This window comes from Ixodes scapularis, unplaced genomic scaffold, assembly GCF_016920785.2.
Source record: "Ixodes scapularis isolate PalLabHiFi unplaced genomic scaffold, ASM1692078v2 PGA_scaffold8__174_contigs__length_109621045, whole genome shotgun sequence".
In the NCBI taxonomy this organism is placed as follows: domain Eukaryota; kingdom Metazoa; phylum Arthropoda; class Arachnida; order Ixodida; family Ixodidae; genus Ixodes; species Ixodes scapularis.
In genome coordinates, this window is record NW_024609883.1 from 94218654 (window position 1) to 94243253 (window position 24600).

General features: G+C 47.5%; 2 protein-coding genes and 1 non-coding gene across 4 annotated transcripts; 2 read left to right on the forward strand and 1 right to left on the reverse strand.

The window, feature by feature from the left end:
* Positions 1–86: 86 nt before the first annotated feature.
* On the forward strand, positions 87–19612 carry LOC8051168 (ankyrin repeat and BTB/POZ domain-containing protein 1). Of its 2 annotated transcripts, none has more exons than XM_029982372.3 (12): positions 87–314; positions 964–1026; positions 1109–1164; positions 1823–1967; positions 3735–3894; positions 4712–4757; positions 5642–5758; positions 6936–7051; positions 7620–7706; positions 7926–8096; positions 9645–9845; positions 17983–19612. In XM_029982372.3, the coding sequence occupies exons 1-12, from the start codon at positions 208–210 to the stop codon at positions 18187–18189; spliced, it is 1476 nt and encodes a 491-aa protein (XP_029838232.2). In that variant the 5' UTR covers positions 87–207; the 3' UTR covers positions 18190–19612. The 2 variants fall into 2 exon arrangements, with proteins under 2 accessions (XP_029838232.2, XP_040357057.1); XM_040501123.2 differs by having other exon boundaries at positions 116–314; positions 9623–9845.
* A 477-nt stretch (positions 19613–20089) lies between these two features.
* On the reverse strand, positions 20090–22073 carry LOC8051173 (NADH dehydrogenase [ubiquinone] flavoprotein 1, mitochondrial). The gene has a single exon (XM_002435421.5). It carries the CDS (start codon positions 22030–22032, stop codon positions 20599–20601), a length of 1434 nt encoding a protein of 477 aa, XP_002435466.1. The 5' UTR covers positions 22033–22073; the 3' UTR covers positions 20090–20598.
* Positions 22074–23562: 1489 nt separating this feature from the next.
* Positions 23563–23665, forward strand: LOC115322048. The gene has a single exon (XR_003918921.1). It is a non-coding gene; the product is annotated as a U6 spliceosomal RNA (small nuclear RNA).
* The last annotated feature ends 935 nt before the right edge of the window (positions 23666–24600 follow it).

Here is a 24600-nt window from a genome sequence, read left to right on the forward strand (position 1 = left end):
ATTATTCATCTTTTAAATACTTTTCGTTTTAAATTAAAAGCTCATTATTTTAGTTTATTGTAAAGGTTACGAAACCTCTTATAAACAAAGGCTCATATCCACAGCCTCATGTGGTCGTCGCCCGACAGCAGCTTGATCAATTTGTCCAATCGGCCCTAAGCCCTATTTCTCAAAATTTAGTCCTTCTGTAATTACGGTGACGTTATCATGACACTTGGAGCAGACACAGCCATCTCGCAGCATCACAGAACATTGGGCAAGGACACGATCGCGCTGTTCGAGAGTTGCAGAAAGGGCGATCTCTCCAAAATCAGGTATACGGTTTCGTTTTCGCGCCCGCCTCTCAAGAGCGCTGTGCAATGCTACGGGAGTGGCTCCTCAAAGGCAGTGCCTATTCTCCCGGCAGCCGGGAAAATAATTTCCCGAAATTCTACCGGCATTCGCCTTCCGTTGGCTGTCTGAAATCATGTGAGAACTGCCGGTAGAATACTGTCTTTCTTAATCTCACGGTCTTTCGTGAAAACACTTTTTATGGACGACGTTTCATGAACGCGTTCGCTAAAACGTCATTCGCCGTTTCGCAGCGAATGACGTTTTAGAAAACAGCGACGTTTTAAGGGGGGCGAGTGTCCCCTCCTCCCGTTCTCTTCCCCACTCCCCAAAACACCTCTTCATCCACCGTGACCTCGTGAAAAAAAGTAATGTGTTTCTCGCAGGAATGAACTTACGTAAGCCAAGCATTATCTAGATTGCTACTCTTTGCATACCATCAACACGCAGTTATCAGTTATCAACATATGTGTTTGTCTAGAGAAGCTGGTGGGCACTGCACATGCGCACGAACCCATTTTTAAGATTGAAGCGTCTGCGCGTGCTCAATTCTCCAGCCAGCGCCATCTGTCAGCATGACGCCAGAGACGGGAGTCGCACATGCTAACCGAGGACTCTTGTCTCTATCGCCAGGCATCTAGTCGAAGAACGAGAAATCGAGCTGAACATAAGGGACAGATGGGATGGCACGCCACTGTACGTACTTGCCCCATAATTCTGCATTGCTATAGCTTTAATCTCGTATTCACAATTTTATCTATGAATTTTTTTTTTTCAGATATTATGCTTGTCTATGTGGTCACAAGGAGGTTGTGGAGTATTTGCTAGATAATGGTAAGCATGTTATTGGTAAGGCTCCTGTGTTCTTTGACAGTCCTTTTCGCACGAAGCACGACATGTAGTTAACACATGATTGCTATTTTGTGATTCTTATAAGCTGGGCAGAAAAATTCGGTATCTATAATTTCGCGTGCGAAAAAAGCCTGCAATACTTTCTTTTAATACGCCATAAATCATACAAATATCAATTATAGTTGATATAAACGGGCATTTTTATTTTTTCTCTCACTGCTGCGTTGTTGAATTGTACAGGGTGATGGGCCTAGTCAGGCGACTGGATAGCCGATGACAGGTTAATATCCGCGTCTTCAGCAGATGATCGGCCTTCAGCACGTGCTCGTTGCCTTCTGTTGGGCTTCGGCGCTGCACGTGCAACGAATCTTTATCAAAAGCGGAATGTTTGCGCGCGAGGCAGAGCATGGTTGTTAACCTGTCCCCAACCATAGTCGCCTTTTACCCCATCCTCCTAAACGTAGTTTGTCCGAATAAAACACTTCCTTTTTTTAAAGCTCTAAGTTCTGATTTTTCGGAAATGAATCATTATGTATAATCCCACGGTGTTGCACGAATCGGGTCAATTCCAAGTACGAAACGTTGTCGGCACTCCTCAGCATACACCCAAAGTGCAACCCGCCCCGTGTGACGCACGCAGGGGCCCGCTGCGTGGCCAACACCTTTGACGGAGAGCGCTGCCTCTACGCCAGCCTGAACGTGGGGATTCGGAACCTACTCAGGGACCACAAAGTGGTCACCTCCAACACCATGCGCCGAGATGGCTATGACCAGTTCCTTCGGAGGTGAAAATAATCTTCTTGCGTGCTTCGTGCGTTTTTGCTGCCTCTTCTCGAAACCTCAAAGAGACTGTTTCCGAGCTTTTCTATAGTCGCTTACAGATTGAGAACGACAGGGCCTGTCTCTTGAGTGCCTAACCTCCGGTTGTGCTCCGTATTTTCCTTCGTGCTTTTGCTGCGCATGCAGACTCGAAATGCACGAGATGTTGAAGCGTTGTGGAAGATCGCACTGGTGGTGGAGCAACTGAAGCTTCTCCCTGTCGTTCTCACCTTGTGAGTAACTATAAAGCAGCATGTGCAGCTGCCTTCCGAGCTTTGTTTAGACTAAGCGTAATGCAGGGGTCAACGTGTCATTTGGAGCAGTTAGCAACTTGATTCCTTCTTTAGACTGCTGTTTAGATGAGGTATTGGGTAAAATGACCCAGTTGTACTTAAAGTAATTCACGTAAGTGCAGTGTGCTTTGAGGCTAAAGTTGGGTGTACCTTTTTTCGACACAATATTTCAGTAACCACTCATATTTCTACCAATATCTCCAACTCGATGAAATGAGAAGGTAAATCTCCTGGCAAAAAAACAAACGCTAAAAGCAAATTCAGATTTCACTCGGGAGGCAGAGGAAACACCTGGAGACATTAAAGTGGCAGCTAGCATATTGCTAAAAATTTCCTTCCTGGTGGCTTCACCTTCCTTCGTGATTTCTTTCAAAAGTTGAACAGAGGTCTGTAAAGATCGACCAAGTTGTTTCGTGAGTAGTAACATCAATCGTTTATTGCAGTCTCGAGCATAAGAAACATGCTCAGTAGGCAACCCTGGGACTCCCTTTAAAGGTTAGCGGCCACAAAAGCTTTAGTGACGGTTTTCACTCCAAAAATAAATAATGCATCGCCGAATGCTCAGTATTCGCCCACGTGTAGCTCTAACAATGTAGACTAGATGTCAAAGTTTCAGAGCTTGCCGTTATCCAATCCAAAAGTTGCAAGCGATTTTCGGAAATTTTCAGCTAGAAAATGGAGGCCGACAAGCCCATGAATGCATGAAGATCGGTCGTGTCAAATACCAGGAAAAAAAAAACATCTTCTTTTTGAAAACTTAAAAAAATATTGCTTACAACTTTTAAATTTGATAACGGCAAGCTCTGAAACTTTGGCATCTTGGTCCAGACTGCTAGCGCTACACTTGGACGGGTACTGACCATTTGGCAATGTGTAGTTTATTTTTGTGGTAAACAAAAGATATACTAAATATTTTTTCAAGGTAGCAAGTACATACCAGGAAAGTTCACTCAAAAACATTCTTCAGAAATGTGATTGGAGTATAGACACAGGCGCTTGAAATGTACCTGAAGTATAGTCGACTTTCATTAATTCAAACTCTCTTAATTCAAACTTGTGGATAATTCAAACTAACATGCAGGTCCCATGCTATGCGTCTCTATGGGAGGAAACTCCTGATAAATAAAAAAAACTCCTGAAACTCCAAACAAATTTTCACTTCCGCTTCCCCAAGTTTGAATTAACGAGATTTGACTTTACAGCTGTGCCCTGTTGCAAGTTATGAAAAACAGAACAAACTCCTCCTGCAAAGCCCTTTCCACTTTAGCAGAGTGAATGCCGGAGAGGAGGCGAATGGACTTGCCTCCTCTCTCACTTCCTCTCCAGCATTTGTTCTGCAAAAGTGGGAAGAGTGGAGGGCTTTGCAGGAGGATCTTGTCCTGCTTTTCTCAACCTGTAACAGGGTGTAGTGACTACAATGCACGCTGGCACCCAACTCAGGTGCTTGGACGACAGACAACACTGCGACATCACCTTCCGCGTGGGGGGAGAGGAAGTGCGGGCGCACCGTTGCATCCTGGCAGCCCGTTCCGAGTTCTTCCGCGACGCCTTCCAGACAAAGTGGAGAGGCCACAACGTCGTTCCTGTCACACACCACCTGGTGAGGAACCTGTCTCTTCTCCGATGAATTAAAGTTAAATTTGTTTTGTCTGTATGTGCATACACTTGGGGTGTTGTGCAAATATTCGAATAGTTTCAAATAACAAGCTATTCGATATTCGCATCGAAATGAACTGCAAATACTTTTCAAAGTGTTGATCACGGCGAGTGAGCCCCGTTGAGTGTGCTTCTCACCGAGCACTTGCGCACTGCAGGAAAGCAATAGCTGCAGAGCTCGCGGGCTCCGCGAGTATTGCTTCCCCACAGTGCACAGGCGCTCGGTGAGAAGCGCACTCAACGGGGCTAACCCACAGCAATTATGCAGAAATGTATGTTATGCAGGTATGCCTTGACAACCTGCATTCATCATTCATGCTTACTTCAACAATCCATCCTGTGCATATTTTGTCAGTAAATATTTTTTAGGCCCGTAGACGCATCAGTTCTTTTTTGGGGGATGTGCCCGAAATACCGACTTTGTGCAATCCGCAGAAAGTGCTTCAAACTGGGTGTATGCTGCTAAATATTTTCCATGCAAATAAAGTCGGTTTTGTTTTAATAGACATTGAGCCGGCCAAAAATTTTTTTTTTGCCAATATTTTAAATTATTATTGGACATGGTTGGCCAAAGTGATCTGAAAATACCCTTTAGAACAAGACCATACTAGTATAACAGTGTCCGGAATTTGTCCTACCATTACATTTGAGAAAAATACCTAACCACAGTGAACTGAAAGCCCGTTTGGTGTTGTGCTAGTGTGGTTTTCAGGACGAGTTTTGTTTCTTGGTTTATGACAGTGGCAGCAATGTCTTTTCAGGTGGATGCCTCAGTCTTTCGAATCATGCTGCAGTACTTGTATACAGGTAACGTATGTTTTCTCTTCTTATGAGGCTTTCCTTCTCAAGCTTTTTGTTCCTTATTACTACTATTAGTAGAAAACAGGTTCTGGACATGCATTGGAGTTTACGGTCTCAAGATAACTCTGGAGTGCCTGAAAAATATGTCTTGGGTAATTCATTTCTTATTTGGATTTATCTCCCCCACTAAAAATATTTTGGCCAGTTAGAATGGGCAAAGCGAGCAGTGTGAAACGTCCGTTTTGCTTCATTGTGGTATCAACCATTCATGCGAATTGCATGGAGCCGCCTCTACCCGAACTAGTGTCCGAGGAAATCGGGAACATGCTTGTAGCCCTAGTTGCAGAATTACAATATGAACCCACAAAAAATGACATACAAAGTCATGGCTGGTTGAACCAGTGCAGGATTGAAATGTGCTTTCCTTTTGCAAGGCTAAACGGGCAGCTTTTTTTTAACTACTTACCTGCTTTCTACTTTTTCGCATGGCACAGGAGAAGGCCTGTCGTTGCGATTGCGCGAAGGAGACTAGCGAATGAGGAGGCGCGGACAGTACTTGGGCAGATCTGTAGATCGCACTACGTTACTGCTCTGAATTCACATTCTTCGGCTTCCTTTGTAGGACGGTTGACTTGTTTAGAAATACAAGCTGTCCCAAAGTGAAATCTACCGAGATTTATTTACCGTATAAATAAACTTTGCATTGGCATATGCTCATTCTTCACCCTAACATAGCAGCAGAGACTGAACGTCTGGCAATGCGTCATTTATTTTTTCTGATAAAAAAACGGTGTGAATTTATTCTTTTTGAGACATGCCGTAGATATGCATAGTAGTTGCTTGCTTCCATCTCCCCGCAGTCTAACTGTATGCACACACTCTTTTCTCAGGCCGACTCGAGATGCAAGCAAGACAGTCCGACAGCCTTATAGAGCTGGCCAAGCGTTGCAGGCTGACGTCCCTCGTAGAGCAGCTCCACGATCTACTGGCGTCAAGTTCCTCGCGCAGTCAGTATTAAGCTTTCTCCTCTTCACATTCCCCACATTGTCTCGAACAAAGGCCGACACTAGAGCTGCTAAATGAGCCACGGTTAGGAGTAACGACACGAGCTTCGGCCATTTTGCTACTTACAATCATTGTTGCCAGTTATCTGAAGTTCCTTACCAGGGGTCTCGAACTCATTTGAGCTTGGGGCCGAGCCCACCCCCAAAATGTTGAGGGGCAGCACACGCTTGGGGGGAGGAGTTGTATATATTAGGACAAGAAAAAAAAAACAGCGAAAAGCAGCTGAGTCTTTCAGCGACACTGAGAGATATCCTAAAGAAATAAGATATTGGGCTATTTGCTTTTTGTAAAATAGCCGTTTTGCCAGTGCCGTCTTTAGCTTTGATGTATCATACAGCTACTTCGGGTTTGTACCTGGTGTGATTACAAAATCTAAAATGCCACCATCTGGCCAATGTGCTGGAATTTTCATTACAACTAGAAACCAAGCACACATTCATTGCTACGTGGCTCAATTCACTAGGGAAGTATCCGATTTCTATATGTTTCAAAAGAAGTTCTTTTCGTACGATAATTTTTTCTTTACTGATGATTTTTAGAGCAGAATTACAAGAAAATACTTGTGGCTGAACGGTATGTAAGAAGAAGCAGTCCGATGTGAACGATAACAGGTATTAGTGCCAAATATGTTAAAATGTCACGAGAGCCGAGCTTCCAGTGTAAATGAATGAACAACACAAGGTCATTATTTTGTGGCGCATGCAGCACTCGAGGCATATAGGAACGGGAGCTCGCAGCCACAAGACACCTGCGCGCCGCATCCCAGTGTGTCGCGTGCTGTGTGTTTGAGACCCCTGTTCTATACCACATCTGAAATCGCAGGAAATGCTTTTTCGTACTCCAGACACGTTAAAATTTGCGACGAAGCAAAACAATATTGCCCGAGCCTTCTGACACCATATGGAAGTTTGAAAAATTGCTTTTTTTCTTTCATTGCTACGACCTCCAGTTGTACCCGCTGCTCTGCACTAGGCGCAAATATGGTGCCACCCGCAACAAAAGCCTGGAAACGGGGTGCCGAAGCGTAGCTCACTTATAGTAGCTCTAGCCAACGCAGAGCCAGATGTAGGGTGGACCGGTTTTCCCGTCGGCTACGAATCGGCGTGACTTGGGACGCAGGGAAAGCCTGGAACGAGTTCAAGACATTGCTGCTGGAGCCGTCCCAGTACGCGCAGGAGGTGCAGCGGGACTTGAGTCGCCTGGCCGAGCAGACGCTGCCAGCGGGGGACCGCGAGGCAAGTCGTCGTTGCCTTTGCATTCTCGCTTCAGGCTACGTAGTATTTGTTTATTGCAGTGTGATGCCTGGAATGTGTCTCTAACAGTTGTTTTTACCGCATCATAAAAAAGCGGTCCCTCGATTTACGCCTCGTGACGTCCTAGAGGCGTCATGTCGTCGCTGGCCACGATCCAGACGGTGTCGCAGCATCGGTGGTGCGTGTAGCAGACGCCCTTCTGCTGCAGGTTGCTCTCAAGCTCGACAGTATGTGGAAGCTTTGGCAGCCGGGAGTTGGGACGCCGCGACGATGGCGACGCTCGCATTCTCGCATGCTTTATTCCACAACTTTTACGCCCAACCGCCACGATTGCGACATCTGACGGCATGACGCTATGTCTTTTGTGACATTGTTTGTTTTCATTTTGGGACCACTTTTGACGCATGGGCAGAATAGGACACGAAACGCACCGGTCGGTGGCATGTTTTAGGCACCATAATTACGGTACTTGAAATCTTTCTTGGAGAAAGTCTGCCAAGGCAAGAGCCTTATAGCGGAAGCTGTCGACAACCTGCGTTCGTTTGCCCAGGTCTCGGCAGACGAGCGTTTGACAGGGGATGCCGGTTACGCCGACGTGTGCTTCAACGTGCATGGCTGTTACTACTTCTGTCACAAGGTAGAAATCCGGATGGATTATTTCTTCTCAAAAACCACTAGTGGTACCAATTCTTCTCGGCACTTAGCTGGGGCTGTACATTTCGAGGGAATTACCTCCAGTAAATAATACAGGTCTATTTTGCTTTTTTTTTTTGTGATTGTTGAGAGTGGGAGTGGGCAACAAGGAATTGACGTAGCTCTGAAGAGCATCACACATGCAGTAACTCTCGTTGCGCAGGTGTTGTTCTGTAACCGTAGCGACTACTTCCGCGCCCTGATTGAAGACCCCTTCACGGAGGCCCTAAGTACGGGAACCAGTAGGGCCGTGCCTGTGATCTCCCTAAATCACGTCACGCCAGAAGTCTTTAAGTGCGTCGTGCAGCACGTCTACGGGAACACTGCCACGGCGGTGAGTGCATGGCCTTCTATTTTCTCGGTGCATAGCTTCATGAATCATTAAGGTAGCAATTTGGGCCAGTTGCTTCATGATCGCCTAAAAAAGCACCAGAAACACACAAGGACAAGGAAGTAGACAGACAAGAGCGCTCTTGTCTGTCTACTTCCTTGTCCTTGTGTTCTTTTTGGCGTTTTTTTGGGTCTTCATGAATCATTTTGTTTGCAATAGCCAATATACAGTCGGCTCGCGATAATTCAAACTCGGATATATCATATTTCTGATTAATTCAAACAAATTTCAAGATTTTGGTTGTCCCACTATGTACCTAATGTATTCATAAGCCCCTTAATTCGAACGGCGTTTTCGCGCAATTCATACTTTTTGTTCTCTCGGCCCCGTAGAGTGCGCTTCTTTCCGAGCACCGATGCACTGCAGAGAGGCAACAGCTATGGAGCTTGCATCCGCGGGTGTTGCTTCTCCGCAATGCACCGGTGCTCGGTGATAAGCGCACTCAACGGGGCTCAAGTGGGCACATGTGAGCTGTGAAAACTGACACCACGCAAAAATGTTCATAGCACATAGCAACTTGCACGGACCCTGTGACGTGGCGGCATGGCATAGGTCCACGTCCCAGCGTCTGTGCAAGTTGCTATGAAAACTGCAGCGTGGTGCCCATTTTCATCACTCATGTGTCCCCTGCTATATAGTCCACATTAGTCAACTTCTTGGCCCGATGAACAAACTTAATTTTGGTTTTGAGTTGTCATGGGCTCTCTAAACAGTCCATGATAAACAACATTTTTCAGAGACAAATAAACTTATGTCATACATTTCACAGATGTTTCATGTGTTGCATACCTACTTATTATCAGTAGGCATATGTAGAGTAAAGCATCAAATATGTTTTTTGTATATGTAGCCATTCATATGACAAATCATAATTTTATCTTGCATCATATTTAAATGAATTTCTGGTAATTCAAACAAAATTTGTGGCTTTCTGAATTTTGAATTATGTGAGTTTACTGTATTTCATCTCATACTCAATGTACAATGCTGTCAAGTTGCTGGTCATCCATCGTCCAGCATCTCACTTGTGTGATAGCAGGTGCAAATGGACCTCTAGATCAAGCCACACACGTGCCAGCAGCTTTGACATTGTATACTAAGTATGAAATGGGCTATGGATTGCTCGGAGAAGACAATTTCTAGAGGCATCTGGTACTGGGTATGCTCCACACAGCACTGGAGGGAGCTCCAGATAAATGAATGAGCGGCAGAACCCTTTCAATCAGGTGGCACCTTGCGCCACCTAGACAGTATTTTTATACCTATACCCACAGTGTAAGGTACTCTTTAGGTGAAAACGCACAGCACGGCAAACGCTGCAGCATGATTAGTCAGAGAAAGTCCTGTCGGCACGTGCTCGAGTGGCCTATGCCGATAGCATCTTTGCTGGTGAGGCGGTGCAACTGAGGAAGAAAAAAAGAACTTACACCGTGCCTCTCCCTTATCTACAAAACATTAACAGAAGGTAGTGCCACCTGTATTGGTCCGCAGCTGGAGCCAGAGAATGCGTGGGAGGTGGCATGTGTGGCAGACGTGTACCTGCTGCCGGAACTGAGGCGCCAGTGTGGCCAGCTGATTGGCGAATGCCTGGACGAAGCCGGGGCCTGTTCCGCGCTCAGAGTGGCCAGGCTGCTGCGGCTGCACAGGCTGGAAGAGCAGTGTATCGACTTCATGGCCAGGCACCTTGCACAGGTGGGCAGGGTTTTCATTTCGGAAGTTCACCTAAAAAAACTGCCGGTCCCTCGCCGCATCCTGCGAATGAACTCGGGTGCTGCACACAGGCTACACACAGTCATTCTCCAGAGCATGGGTTCTCAAACTGGGTTCCCCAGAGCATTCTCGAGGGTTCCCCCGATCTTCCAAATTTTCTTGGCTGTCCCCGACTCTCAGCAAAGGGATTTTCCAGTTTGAGCACTAGCCACCCATTGATGCATAACTACGAGCAAAACACCCCCTGGTATGTGCTTGACTGTTTGCGAGGTCACCTCTGCACTGCTTCATTGCATCAACGCTAAGACCGGGAGAGGTTCCTCAGCTGCCTTTCACGACAGTTGTAGGGGTTCCTTGAGGTTGAAGAGCTTGAGAACCTCTGCGTCACAGTGTAGCGTGACACTGTGATTTCCCACCAAATTTGCCCTGCCACACTGTACACACACTGGGACCTGCCACGAAACCTCGCTAGTAGCGACTGTCGCCGTAAAATTAATGTTATTGTGGTTACTTTTCTGCTGATGCTGAGGTAGGGTCGCCACCTGCCCAGTTTTCAACTGGCACGGCCGTTTCTTTTTGGATAGCAGGCCTGTTACCGCTCTGTGTCTAAAACCATCCATCATTTGCTGTTTCTTTTTTCGACTGCCCAAGTGATTTTTTATTATCTTAAAATTATAAACATATTTTATACTGTCAACGAAACAAATGGCACGAAAAATGCCTGTCATTGTTTTCTCTTTTTTACATGAACTACGCAAAAATTTGGTGAGGACTTTGAAGTAGAGAAATTATGTGGGCCAGGTTGCTTGACAAACGGCTGCATCGTTCAAAATCTCATAGGTGTGGTGGCAAGCGGACAAATGAGGAAAAAAAAATGGGAGGAAGCAGGAAGTCGGCGCTTTCGGAGACACGGGAGAACACGCGACTACTACACTAAGGCTGTTCTGCCCTCCTGGTAGTTGTCGGCGTGTGCCTTCTGGGAGGTGAATGGTTTTACGACTTTTAACCATTATCGGCATTTTGACAGAAATACATGGTGGTACTATCCCCTGTCTAGAAGGCGGGCGGCCGCGGCGTTTCCACTTGCTCTTCTTTTCAGTCACACGCGTCCACATGAGGTGTAAAATAAAAAAAAAATGGACTGGCTTTATCGTTTTTACACTTCATTGTTTTTATTTTTTCATCTGGCACTTTCTGGGGTCTTTGCCCGAACATGAGGATATGCTGAAACATATATAGTAGTAATTGTTTGAGTGGCCCCTCAAAAGCCAAAACCTTTGCCAGCTGTCTCCAGGAAAGGGTGACATCTGTATTGAAATTGCAGCCTCCATGTGTCTCAAAGTGACAGGAGCAGCACGGAATAGCAACAACTTGTTGAATGTTTGAATACTTACTCATTGTTTGTATCAGGATGCTGTACCAGTGTGGAAATCTCAGAACATCAAAAGCCAAGAATAAAAGGGAAGCGACATGGAGATTGGCGCTGTTCGTCAATAAATGTCTGAGCTGCTGTCTTGTCTCTGTTCTACATTTCGCTTCTCTTCCATCCCAGTAAGTTACCAGCGAGTTATCCCAGTAAGTTATCAGCACTCCGAGTCGTCGAAACTCGTTGGACTGTGCTGTTGTGTTCAAGCTTGCTTTTCAAATGACTGCCCTAGAAACGTACTGGAACGTGCCTTCCATCTATCCTAAGTATAAATAATTACAAATGTCAAGCAAAGCTGCGCATTCTGCAGAATGACAACACGTTTTTAATGGGTGCGATCCCCTCATCCCTCTCTTGCTTAGCGACATAACGTGGAAAAGGAAGAGGGTGTCCCGGAAGCCGCCTTTTGTAGAATGTTTTTTTTTGTTGGAGAAAGGATTTGAGGGACAGAACCATGCACAGTAATACGACTGGCTTGCGATGGGCATTCTTGACGTAAATTACCGAAACTTGAACACTATTTGGAAGGCCCGTACGTCAAACTAAATTTAATGTGAAAGACTGTCAACACTGCATCTTTCCTCTTACCAGTTGAATCTCGCATAAGCACTCCCTCCTGGCGAATTTTTCTTTGACGAAAACTGGCAACCCTGTGCTGGAGCCACTTAATGTCCCAGAGTCTCCGAAACTTCATTTCAGCTAGAAGCTCGGCACAGCCCTGTGCGATCGGGGCATGCAGAGTCTGCTCCGCGAATCGGCCCATCTCTCGACGCACATGCGCGTGAACTGCCCGCACCAGTGTTTACAAAGTCGCCTCAACGTTTTTTCCTTGCGAAACGGTTGTAAGCGCACTAAGACATTGTTGCATACTAGGCGGAGAATAGAAGTGCTGATGTATAGTACATTGCAGGTTCAGAATAGTGGAAAGAAGCTCCTCCCACAAACTCCTTCATCCTTTCTGTGGTATGAAATGACCTGCCACCTACCGAGCAGCACACCTACCTGCTGGTGGTAGACGACGAGAATAAAGATTCTTATACGTGGCACTCTGGCGTGCGGTAGCATCTCGTTCTTTCTCCGCCAACCTAACATGGTGTCAGAAGTGGGATCACGGCCGGAAATCAAGAACCGCTACCAGCACTGACTTACGAGGCACCCAAGGAAGCGATCCTCCGCTGGAAGAAATGGCAACAACCGCAGCGGGCACATCGTTCGTGATACAGCCGCCGGAGCCATTTTCTTTCTCGTCTCCGAATGAATGGCCGAAATGGAAGAAGCGCTTCCAACGGTTCCATACTGCTTCGAGACTCAGCGCAAAGCCTGAAGAACACCAAATTGACGCTCTCCTTTACATTATGGGGGACCAAGCTGAGGACATCTTCAGCACATTCCAGCTAACCAAAGCAGAAGCCAAGAAGTTCGATACCATCATGGGCCACTTCAACACGTATTTCATACCGCAAAGAAACGTCATCTTTGAGCGAGCTCGATTCAACTTCCGGGTCCAACAAGAATGCGAGTCCATCGAAGAGTTTGCTACGTCACTGCACGCCTTTTCCAAGTACCGTATTTATTCGAATATAGGTCGACCTTTTTTTTTCCGGAAATGTTGTCAAAAATTAAGGGTCGACCTATAATCGTGACCAAAGAATTTCGACCTAATTCGCGACCAAAATTTGAAACCCTACCGAGGGTATGGAGCTATCAATCACCCAGCCGGCGTCGCGGTAGAGCCGCGCGGCTTCTTGTTTCAAAAAGCTTTTGATGCACGAAAACAACCGAACAGCAGCAGCCGACAGCCCGCGGCCGCCGGCTACGGCTCTCGCACACATTACTCGGGCGTCGGGTTTCGCCATCACGCCTGTAGCATTCCCCTCGCTGGGCAGGGGGGAAGGGGAGGGAGAGGAACGCGATGCGCCATGCACTTTGCCCTCCTATGCGCTCCATTCCTCTCTTTCGCAAACGCGCGCAAAAAAAAAAAAAAAAAAAAAAAAAAAAAAAAACGCGGAGGTATTTTAGTTGTTTTTTTGTTTTTTTTCGGCGTGTCGCGTGTTGCTCACGGGGCTCGCAGCGTTGCTCGTGTCTTTGTATTTGGTCTTTCGTCGCTCGCCCGTCTCCACCTTCTTTCGTTTCTTCTCGTCGTCATTTTACAACGGTGTCAGTGAGGTATTGTTGCCAATTTGCGAGGATGTCTACCAAGCTGACGAACCTTTGGACCCTTTGGACGATATATCCGGAAGTTCTGACGATGAATAAGTTTCTGACATCGCCCTGTGATTTAGCTGAGAGTGCGGTAAATAAAGGTTTGTTTCTTTTGCCCTAACTTTCCCCTGTTCCTTAAAAAAAAAAAAAATGAAAGGTCGACCTATATTTGAATTATTTTTTTTTATTCTCGGTGGGCTCAATAAATAGGGGTCGACCTATTTTCGTGGTCGACCTATTTTCGGGTAAATACGGTACTGCGACTACGGCCCAATGCAAGACCAGTTCGTACGAGATTGGCTAGTCGTTGGCATCCGTGACAAAAAGCTCTCCGCAAAACTCCAGCTCGACGCCGACTTAACACTTCAGAAGGCCCTAGAGTCAGCGAGGCAAGTTGAAAACGTCTGTCAGCAGCAAGTCGAGCTGAACCAAGACATCAAAGCCGGCAGCAGCGTCAACAAGCTTGACATAAGGAGAACTTCAACTAGCCGCTTCTCTGGGTTTAGCACCGAATCACCAGGCAGACTAGAACACAAAGAGTCTGGTTCGTCCAAGACGAACAGCCAAAAATGTCCTTGGTGTGGACGAGCACGTCATCCCAGAAAGTCCTGCCCAGCTCGACACGAGACTTGTAAGAGTTGCCATAAAAAAGGTCATTTCTCCGGAGTCTGCCTTTCCAAGAAAGTCCGCTTCGTTGGACCATCTCAAGACAAGGATGACAAGGTTGGCTTTATTGGAGGAGTGGCACATCCTCAAGCTGACAAGTGGGAAGTGACGGTGATGCTTCAAGGGGAAACTGTAAAGTTTAAATTGGACACGGGCGCCGACGAAACAGTCATCACGCCCTCCATCTTCCGGAAGCTCTCCCCACGACCGCGCCTGGTAGCACCACCTCGTCAGCTTCACGGACCGAACGGAACCCTTTTGGCAACACAGGGGGCAGCTCGCCTCAACATTACGTACAGAGGCCGCACTTCGGTGCAAGACGTTTACATCTTAAAAGACCTCCGTACGCCATTACTAGGAAAGCCTGCTATACAAGCTTTGCAATTGGTATCGGTGGTCAACGAGATCAGCACAAGCTCCAATATTCTTGACGGATCTAAAGTCGACGCAACAACAGAGTTCCCTGCGCTCTTCAAAGGGCAAGCTCCCTGAAGCATACCACGTGCAACTCCAAGACGGCGCCAAACCGTTTGCACTAAGTTCTCCACGGCGAGTGCCGATCCCACTCTTCGAAAAGACGAAAGCAGAGCTTCAAAGAATGGAGAGGATGGGAGTAATATCACCCGTCGAAGAGCCAGCTCCTTGGTGTGCGCCGATGGTAGTTGTTCCAAAGCCAAGCGGTGCAGTGAGAATATGCGTTGATTTCACTGAACTCAATCGCTACGTACTCGGAGAATGGCACCCTATACCGTCCGTCGAACACACCTTGGGACTCCTTCAGAATGCAAAGTACTTCTCAAAACTCGATGCAAACTCCGGTTTTTGGCAAATTCTACTAAGCGGAGATAGCAAGCAGCTCACGACTTTCATTTCGCCGTTTGGACGGTTTTGCTTCAACCGGCTCCTTTTCAGAATTTCTTCAGCTCCGGAGCACTTCCAGAAACAGCTCTCGAGCATCCTACAGGGAGCAAGTGGTGTCGTATGCTATATGGATGACATTCTCATCTGGGGCTCCACTCCCGCAGAGCATAACACCAGACTCCGCACCGTTTTGCAGCGACTCTGCAACGCAGGTCTAACGCTCAACGAGGACAAATGCTCCTTCAACGTCCAAGAATTAACATTCCTGGGCCACAAAATCAACGAGGATGGCATCCGTCCAGACGATTCCAAGGTTGAAGCCGTCAAGGCCATGGACCCGCCTACCTCTAAGCCAGAGCTGCAGAGGGTGCTGGGAATGGCAACGTACCTGGCTAGATTTGTTCCGAACCTAGCAACCGTCTTTCAACCACTCGGCTCTACGCTTAGCACTAAGCAAGAGTTTGTTTGGGGATCCGTTCAACAAGACGCGTTTGACAAGTGGAAGGCGATTTTATCGTCACATCCAGTCCTTGGAGTCTACGACCCTAGAAAAGAGACTGTAGTGACGGCCGATGCGTCTTCTTACGGAGTCGGCACCGTATTGAGACAAAAGCAAGAGGGAAACAAATATAAAGTCATCGCGTACGCTTCCAGACTGCTGAGCGACACCGAAAAAAGGTACACTCAAATTGAAAAAGAAGGTCTAGCGCTCGTCTGGGCTTCTGAGAAGTTCAGCGATTACCTAGTCGGCAAGTTCTTCAGCCTCGAGACTGACCACAAGCCTCTGGTGCCGCTTTTCTCAAGCAAGGCTCTAGACGACCTCACTCCGAGACTGCAGCGTTTGCGCATGCGTATGATGAGGTACAACTACAACATCACATACGTACCAGGAAAAGAACTCCTCGCCGCAGGCACGCTATCAAGGGTACCTCTCAAAAATACTTTCCCTCTAGACCTAGAGAGAGACGTTGGCACTTTTGTCCAACACATCAGGTCTACATTGTCATTCAAAGACACATGTCTTCAGTGGATTATTGACCACCAAAAAACAGACCTAGTCTGCCGAGCATTGAGGAAATACTCTCAACGAACTTGGCCCTGCCGGCGAGACCTTGACAAGGACGTGAAGCCCTACTATCAATATCGGCATCAATTCACTGTTGAGGAGGATCTACTTCTCTACGCCTCAAGGGTAGTGATCCCAGTCAACTGCCGACCCGAACTGCTGAGACTTCTGCATGAAGGTCAATTCGGCATTGTGAAGACTCAAGCCAGAGCGGCAGGCTCTGTATGGTGGCCAGGTCTACAAAGAGATGTGGAAAACACAGTAAAAACATGCCATCCCTGCAGTGAAAAATCAAAGAACAGGAAAATGCCTCTGCTTCCAACTGAATTTCCCGACAGACCATGACAGAGGGTGGCAATGGACCTCTTTTACCATGAAGGTCACTGGTGGTTAATTGTGACCGATTATTTTTCTCGGTACCCAGAAATCGCCTGACTACAGAGTCTGACTACACAGGCAGTTGTCACACACTGCAAGTCAATATTTCCCGACACGGCATACCAGAGGTCGTTGTTTCTGACAACGGACCCCAGTTTTCTCGCGTAGCGACGTCTGCGTTTTCTACATTTGCAAGAGAAAATGGATTTAAACATGTGACATCCAGCCCTCGCTATCCACAAAACAATGGGTTAGCGGAGACTGCAGTAAAAATAATCAAAACTTCGATGTCAAAAACGGAAGACCCCTACAAGACACTTCTCTCGTATCGATTGACACCTCTAAAGAACGGATATAGCCCTGCAGAACTCCTCATGGGAAGGCGGCTTCGAACAAACGTGCCTACAGCATGCAAGATGTTACTTCCCGTCAGCCCCGACATTGATCGACTAAAGAAGTTTGAGAAAGAAAGTCGGGAACAACAAGAAAAGACATACAATCGCCGCCACGGAGTTCGCGACCTGGCGGACATCGTGGATGGTACCGATGTCTGGGTTGTAGACCTCAAGAGAAGAGGTACTGTACAGCAGCCAGCCCAGGAGCCAAGGTCCTTCATCGTAGAAACGGATGAAGGCACCGTTCGGAGGAACAGGACCCATCTTGTTCCCTACACCGATCAAACCCCGGCGCCTGACTCCTCCCACGAATGCCAAGATACCACGCATGCCCACAGCAAGAGTGGCCGCTGCCTAAAACAACCTAGGCGGTACTCTCCTTAAGAAAGGGAGATGTGGTATGAAATGACCTGCCACCTACTGAGCAGCACACCTACCTGCTGGTGGTAGACGACGAGAATAAAGATTCTTATACGTGGCACTCTGGCGTGCGGCAGCATCTCGTTCTTTCTCCGCCAACCTAACACTTTCCACAGAGCGAATATGTTGGAGAGAAGAAAACTGCCTATCATGGCAAGTGGAGAGCTTTGTGGGTGGAGCTTGGTTCACACACTTACAACTGCTTGCGACTGTGCATGCTAAAACCTCTTCTCTTACGACAAGAAAACACACTGGTGCCATCTATCAAGTCACCTCCCAGAACACTTGCGGTTTCCGTACATTTCCTCTTTTTTTTTCGTATATCTTTTTTTTTACTCAAAAAACATTTTACAATGTTATGAACTACTGCTTCTCATAAATAGCATGCATGTTTAATCTAAAAAGTACTGCAAAACCTTCGCTATAGTGAAATGCAGTTCCAGGGTCACCTCATATATGGCGTCAGCATGGCGGCGTGTTCTCTCGTTGCGAGAGGTCACGAGAACTTGTTCCTAGGCAAATGGAAGTGTGAACGGGCCCTAGATATCTTTCGCAAGTGGAGTTTGCTGGTCTAGAGATGTCCTGCCGCACAACGAAGCTTGGCATGCAAGAGATATTCCCGTCCGTTCATTCTCCCATCGCGGTACAGTCATTGGCCGTTGGCACCAAGCCGCATCTCAACGCGACGCCGTGGCATCTTTGCAGGTGGTGCAGCGGCCAGAGTTCCGCGAAATTGTGGCGCAGGACGCGAGCGAGGTCAAGCTCCGCCAGGAGACGGACTCCATCTCGGTGATCGACGACATCCGCTACCACATCGCCGCCAACGCCCGCTCGTGCGCCGAAGTGGAGCTGGCCAACCAGAAGCTGGCGCTCATCGACGCGCTCCTGTCGGACATGGGGCTGGATGCCTGAAGGCCCGGTGCTTCGGTCGCGAGGCCGCCTCTATGGTGCCGGGAATGCGTCTATGACTGGTGGGTTTAGCGCCCCATCACATCCGTGCCTGGCAAGTGGTCTACAAGTGGCTACAAATGATGTCACGAAAGCCGGAGTGTCACGCTGTCGGACTGCTGTCGTCACGGCGTCCCTACCCCTGGCTGCCGGAGCTTCTGGGGACTGTCAAGCTCGAGAGCGACCTCGTGCAGAACAGCCGTCTGCCACATCCAGCACCGAAATTGCGAGAAACGGTCTTCCGTTTCTCGCAATTTTAGAGAAAGCTTCAGATATCTGGCAAGGATGATTTTAAGCACCAATGCGGCCAATTGTCTTCACTCCGAAGCATAGCTTGTTTAGTAACCATAGCCAACATCTCACAGCCTCTCTGTCTTCGAGAGAATAGTGCTGGCAACGGGGAGTTTGCGTCGTCTTCGTTCCATGAAGTTGAGGGTGCCCGATTTAACCTGTTTCAACCGTCGTCGGAGCTGGAATTTTGTACCCTCTGTGACTGCCATAGATGGTTCCAACGTCTGAAAAGCATTCGTTGTGTAATGTGTTGGATTGTTTCAACTTCGGTGTCCGCTGAAGTATTTGCGTGCTCGGCGGTAAAGCCGTTGCCTGGGTGTTGGTGGGCAAGTCGTTGGGAACTCCAGCAGCCACGAATTTGGACACCGAGACGCCCACTTTTGTCCGACTGCTGTGCCGCCGCTTCTTACGGACACTCAAGCACAGAATGCTAAACGGAACGGTCGAAAACATTTACCACGTATACCATAGCGGGAATAAGTTCCGAGGCAGAAATCAAAAATCGAAACGGTCGTCATGACACGAGGTGTTCAGTGCTGTGCAAGAGCTGGTTCACACATCTGTGTTGGTTGCGTTAGCAAGCAACCGAAACGACAGCAACGACAAAGTTACAGGGACAAGTGGTTGCCGTGCTGTGCCAGGGGTAGCTTCGCAAAGCAATCCACGAGTCACGGTTGTTGTAGTTTTCGTCATTACGGTCGTTTCGGTTGCATGAGTACACAATCGTTGCAAATGTGTGAACCAGCCCCTATTTTTAGCAGAATATGAAGTGCCTCGTGGCAGTGTCAAGAGATCTGAAAATGCTGCTACTCAGCTAGGGATCTAATTTGTTTAGACACTGACACTTGTTTCTACTCAAACTGGGAGATGTATGCATGAACTGAGTACTGGTGTGTCCAGTGGTGTTTTTTCAAGTAAGAAGTTTGACTTTTGATGTCACTTTGATGCATCACAGATTTTATCTACATGCAAATGGGATAACTCTGTGATCTGAGAGTATGATTACATTTGCAGTTGGTGTGCAGACAATACAACGAAGCTCAATGTTTTTGGGACCCTGCAATAAACCATGAAAACTGGAAAGAGAAATTTGACATATTTCTTAGCTCAATTTCTTTAAAGAAGCCACTTGAGCCAGAAAAAATTGCCCGTCACATCTTCAACATTCTGAATAAGTTTGTGCGACTGCAACCATAACTCCAAAAATTTTAAACATAAGGAACATATGACATCTCTTTGTTTAACGGACAAAATTTCTCTGGATGCTTTAGAGTTTAGACATTAAATGCTCATACTTTATTTAGAGTTTTGTAAAGTTACCTAGGTGCAAAGTTTCAGGTTTCTTGGCTGAACAGGAAGCATTCATTTTCGGCTTGAGTTGCACTCAACACCGACTTCCAACATTGAAAGCAACAATTCGAAATAAGGCATTGTTTTGCAGTCCAGCCACATTAATAGTGACACTATTACAAAGCACCGCTGCATTTATAGTGAAAGTTACAGCTACGGAGCCCTCTGAGCGAATCGCAAACAGCGCTGTAGGTCTATTTAAGGAATCACGACAAGGGTGCTCTTCTCTTTCAACATATTTATGTGGTGCAAAGAAGTTGCATGAGCGGTAAGTAAACAGGAGACTCTTGGGGAGAGGTATCTGCAGTTTAGAGGTGAGAATCCAAAACATAAAAATAAAACTAGCATTTGCAGTGGCTATATCTTTCTCGCTTCCAGCATTCTCGATGCACATCAAAGCGCAAGGGGTCCTACTTGCGTCGACTCCCGTCCTTTCACTGCCTCGTAAAGTCTATGTACAGTGCACAAAAGCTAAACTGGGGCTGTAAACATGAACACCATGTACGCATGTAGATAGGTATCCACCTTTCTTACTATTGTTCCTTTATTAACAAGACTCCAGTGAGGTTACGCCCTCTTCTCTTGAAAGCTGATCTCTCGGTTCTACTTTGTTTAGTTTATCTCTGAAACCAAAGGCAATTCCTTCAAATCGGGGTTTTAAAGACCCCCGTCCCCTTCCTTCTGATAACGGCTTAAACACTAGTCGAGAACAAGCGTGGGTATGTTTCTACTCTACGAGGCAGCTGCCTTGGAGGCCTTTCCGCTCTGGAACTGCCTGATGCGTTCCTCCATGAGCGGCCTGAAGTGCCTGACGAGCCCCTGGACTGGCCAGGCTGCCCCGTCACCCAGCGCGCAGATGGTGTGGCCTTCGATTTGCTTGCTTAGCTCATAGACCATGTCGATCTCATCGACGCGCGCGTTGCCGCTCACAAAGCGGCCCATCATCTTGTGCAGCCAGCCGACGCCCTCCCGGCACGGCGTGCACTGGCCGCAACTCTCGTGCTTGTAGAACTCGAGCAGGCGGGCGATGGCCCGAATCATGTCCGTCTGCTTGTTCATCACGATCACGGCCGCCGTGCCGAGCCCCGTCTGGGCCGCCACCAGCGCGTCGAAATCCATCAGGACGTCGTCGCAGACGCTCTTGGGGATGACGGGCGTCGACGAGCCGCCGGGGATGACGCCCAGCAGGTTGTCCCAGCCGCCGATGACCCCGCCGGCGTGGCGCTCGATAAGCTCTTTCAGCGGGATGGACATTTCTTCTTCGACGGTGCACGGCGTATTCACGTGGCCCGAGATGTTGAAGAGCTTGGTGCCACTGTTGCGGGTGCGGCCGAACGACGCAAACCACTCGCCGCCGCGGCGGCAGATGGTGGGTGACACGGCCACCGTTTCCACGTTAGTCACCGTAGTCGGGCAACCGAATACCCCGACGTCGGCTGGGAACGGGGGCTTGAGCCTGGGCTTGCCCTGCTTGCCTTCGATGGATTCGATGAGGGCCGTCTCTTCGCCGCATATGTAGGCGCCGGCGCCGCGGTGCACGAAAACGTCGAAGTCGTAGCCCGAGCCGCAGGCGTTCTTGCCCAGGTAGCCCGCCTGATACGCCTCGCGGATGGCGATCTGGAGGTTGGACGCCTCGTTGTAGAACTCGCCTCGAATGTAGATGTAGGCTGCGCGGGCGCCCATGGCCCGTCCGGCGACAAGGCAGCCCTCGACGAGCGTGTGCGGGTCGTGGCGCATGATCTCGCGGTCCTTGCACGTCCCTGGCTCACCTTCATCGGCGTTGACGACCAGGTACTTCGGCCTGCCGTCCGACGGCTTGTTCATGAAGCTCCACTTGAGCCCCGACGGGAAGCCGGCGCCGCCCCGTCCTCTGAGGCCGGACTTCTTGATCTCGTCGATGATCCAGTCGGCTCCCTTGAGGACGATCTCTTTGGTCTTGTACCAGTCGCCCCGGCTCATGGCGCCCTTGAGCCTCCAGTCGTGGCGACCGTACAGGTTCTGGAAGATGCGGTCTTCGTCGCTCAGCGGTCCGAACTTGGTCTTGGTTTGCGGTGGGGGCTGCGCCGGGGCCGATGCATTGTAGCGGCTGGTCGTCGTCAGCGGGTTGCGGACGCTAACGCGAAGGACGGTCTGCAGGCGGCTCGACACTGGCCAGCTGCACGCCATTTTCTCCTCTGCGCAGTGCAGACCGGAAAAGGGACAACAGACGACCCTACAACAACTTCCGGTTTTGTCAAGTTTCGGTTTCGAATAAGCTGCTCCGGGAACCTCGCTTTTCTTTTAGTCCGGTAATTTAAATGTAAAATAGGTTCATCTGCTACCCCAGCATTTTTAAGTAAAAATTATAATACTTCCCTTAGCGGTCACCAAATATTGCGTCCGTAGAACAAGGTCACGAGCACTTTGGAACTGTTTTGAACCGAAGTAACTCGCTGTGAGCGAGGCACCGAAGGCGTCGAATGTGCCTGTGTACGATCATCGACGAAATAGAGTGAGTACACATGTAGACGACACGGTCGGTGAAATGGGTGCTTCCAAGGTGTACAGTGTCCGATGCAGTATGTCACCCCTCAGGTACTGCCTCAAGCGGATCCTGAGCATGATGATTTTGGTGGTCGCCATTGCCCTCGTGTATGTCTTCATTTTCAAGCCAGTGATCGAAAGCTCTGGTCGTATTGCCGTTTAATCATCGTACGGTGCCGTGGTGAAGGTAACTATGAAAAGGGCAAAAGGAGGCAACTCAGCAAACAGCGATGTGCCCATATATATATATATATTTTTTTTTTTTTCCCCTCGGTGAAATAACGCGCTTTTTATCACCTGGACATGTGCGTTGGCGTAGTAATTTGTCAATTTCAGCATCTAAACCAAGCAAAATTGAGGACAAAAATAAATAAATACCGCATGCACATCTTTTTCATCAAAATTAATTGGGGAGCTAGTTGGTTGAACATCTAGATCGTCTAGAACACATTTTTTTATTGATATGTAAACACAGCTCAAAAGGGGCGCTTTACGTTGTGCTTTACGTAATTTGTTCTAGACTTGCTATCTTTACCCCTCTGCTTTATCCTAACAGATTCCGACGAAAGAGCCCACTTCTCTGCCCGTGAGCAACGCGCGCATGCATGAGGGAAGTCCGTGGGAAGTCCACTGATTCGAAAGTCAAGAAAGTATCAATAGAAATGCTAGAAATGAATGTCACGCAACATGGCGAAGTGAGGTTACAAATAAAGTAATGTTTGTCGTGTGTTACAGACACGGTGGCTTCTGAAGCTGCGATATAATAAAAGACTAACTCTAGGCTTCCAAACAGCGCAGAGGCAGAGCCGCCAGCAACAAGCGTCCATACGGTTGAAGCATAAGGCAGGTGAAGTCTTTAAATTGGAAGGAGAGTTGCGCCACCTAGGGAGGAGAAAACAAAACTCGTGGTGCTGTGTGGTAGAGCCCCCTTCCGGTGACCGATCGGAGCAAAATAAGGTATTTAAAACCTAAATTCCTACATAAATGTGCAAATAATATAATATTTAAGTAAAGAGATATATTTACAACGCCTGTTTGTCTTATAAGAACTTATTTTATATTACATATATACACACAGGAGCGGTAGACTCTATAATGTTTGACAATGGTCACCGAACAAAACACTTCCTTGTGATGGTGGGCATAAATAGCTGGAGTGCTACTTGGTGTGTTGTACTTCCAAAGTACATATACTAAAATTGGAACGATACAGAGAAGATTAGCATGGCCCCTGCGCAAGGATGACACGCAAAATCGTGAAGCGTTCCACATTTTTTGACGATGTTAACAATTAGACGCGCAAAGTGAGTGGTTTCCGTCCAATTTCTTCGCCTTTTTTATATTTATAATGAGCATGTTTGTGTATGATAAATGTTTTTATGACAGCATTTATGTCCAAAAATTTCCAATTTCGAGCCGCCTATGTTTAAACTTTTGCACATCTTGTATGATTATTTTCACGCACCGATGCGTGAAAAATAGAAAAACAGTCAAACATTTTTTTTTTCTACAAGGCGGAAACTATTGTTTAAAAAGTTGCAGCAGGTTTCATCTTTAACAAGAAAAACAAAGATTGATCGGATTGTCCTTTTTTTAAATTTTCCTTATCTCCTGCTTTTCTCAAGTTTTGAATCACGACTTCCTATTTAGTGACAACTCATTACTGTGAGTGACTAAAAAATCAATCGCTCGCTGCGGAAAAATATTACGCTGGTTAAAAGAAATAAAAAAGTGGCGGTCGAATGCTCCCATCGAGTTATGAATCATAGCTTCCTATTTACTGACAACTGAATATTACTGGGGGTAACTCATGGGATCCGGACCATACAGCGTGCTACCCAAACGCACCAGCTTATATACCGACACTTTTCAAGACCTACCCTCTCAGATAGCTAAACTAGGACACAAGATCCTAAATAAAATCCGACATTATATAAACAAATAAGGCATTTATAATAGGGAATAGATGAGGTGACTTATTCCTGTTACTCATAAAGTTTAGAAATCATGCTGACTAATCCGTTTCCTTGGAAATGTTGGACTCTTGAAGGCCCGGCCGCGTTACGAAGACAACTGAGCCATCTGAAAACGCTGAAAACTCGCCATCCTCGCCACTCATACAAAACGTGAAACCGAAACCGGCGTTTATGATAAGAAAAGAGGGACATTTAAGACAAACATAAATGTCCCTCTTTCCTTATTTTAAATTAG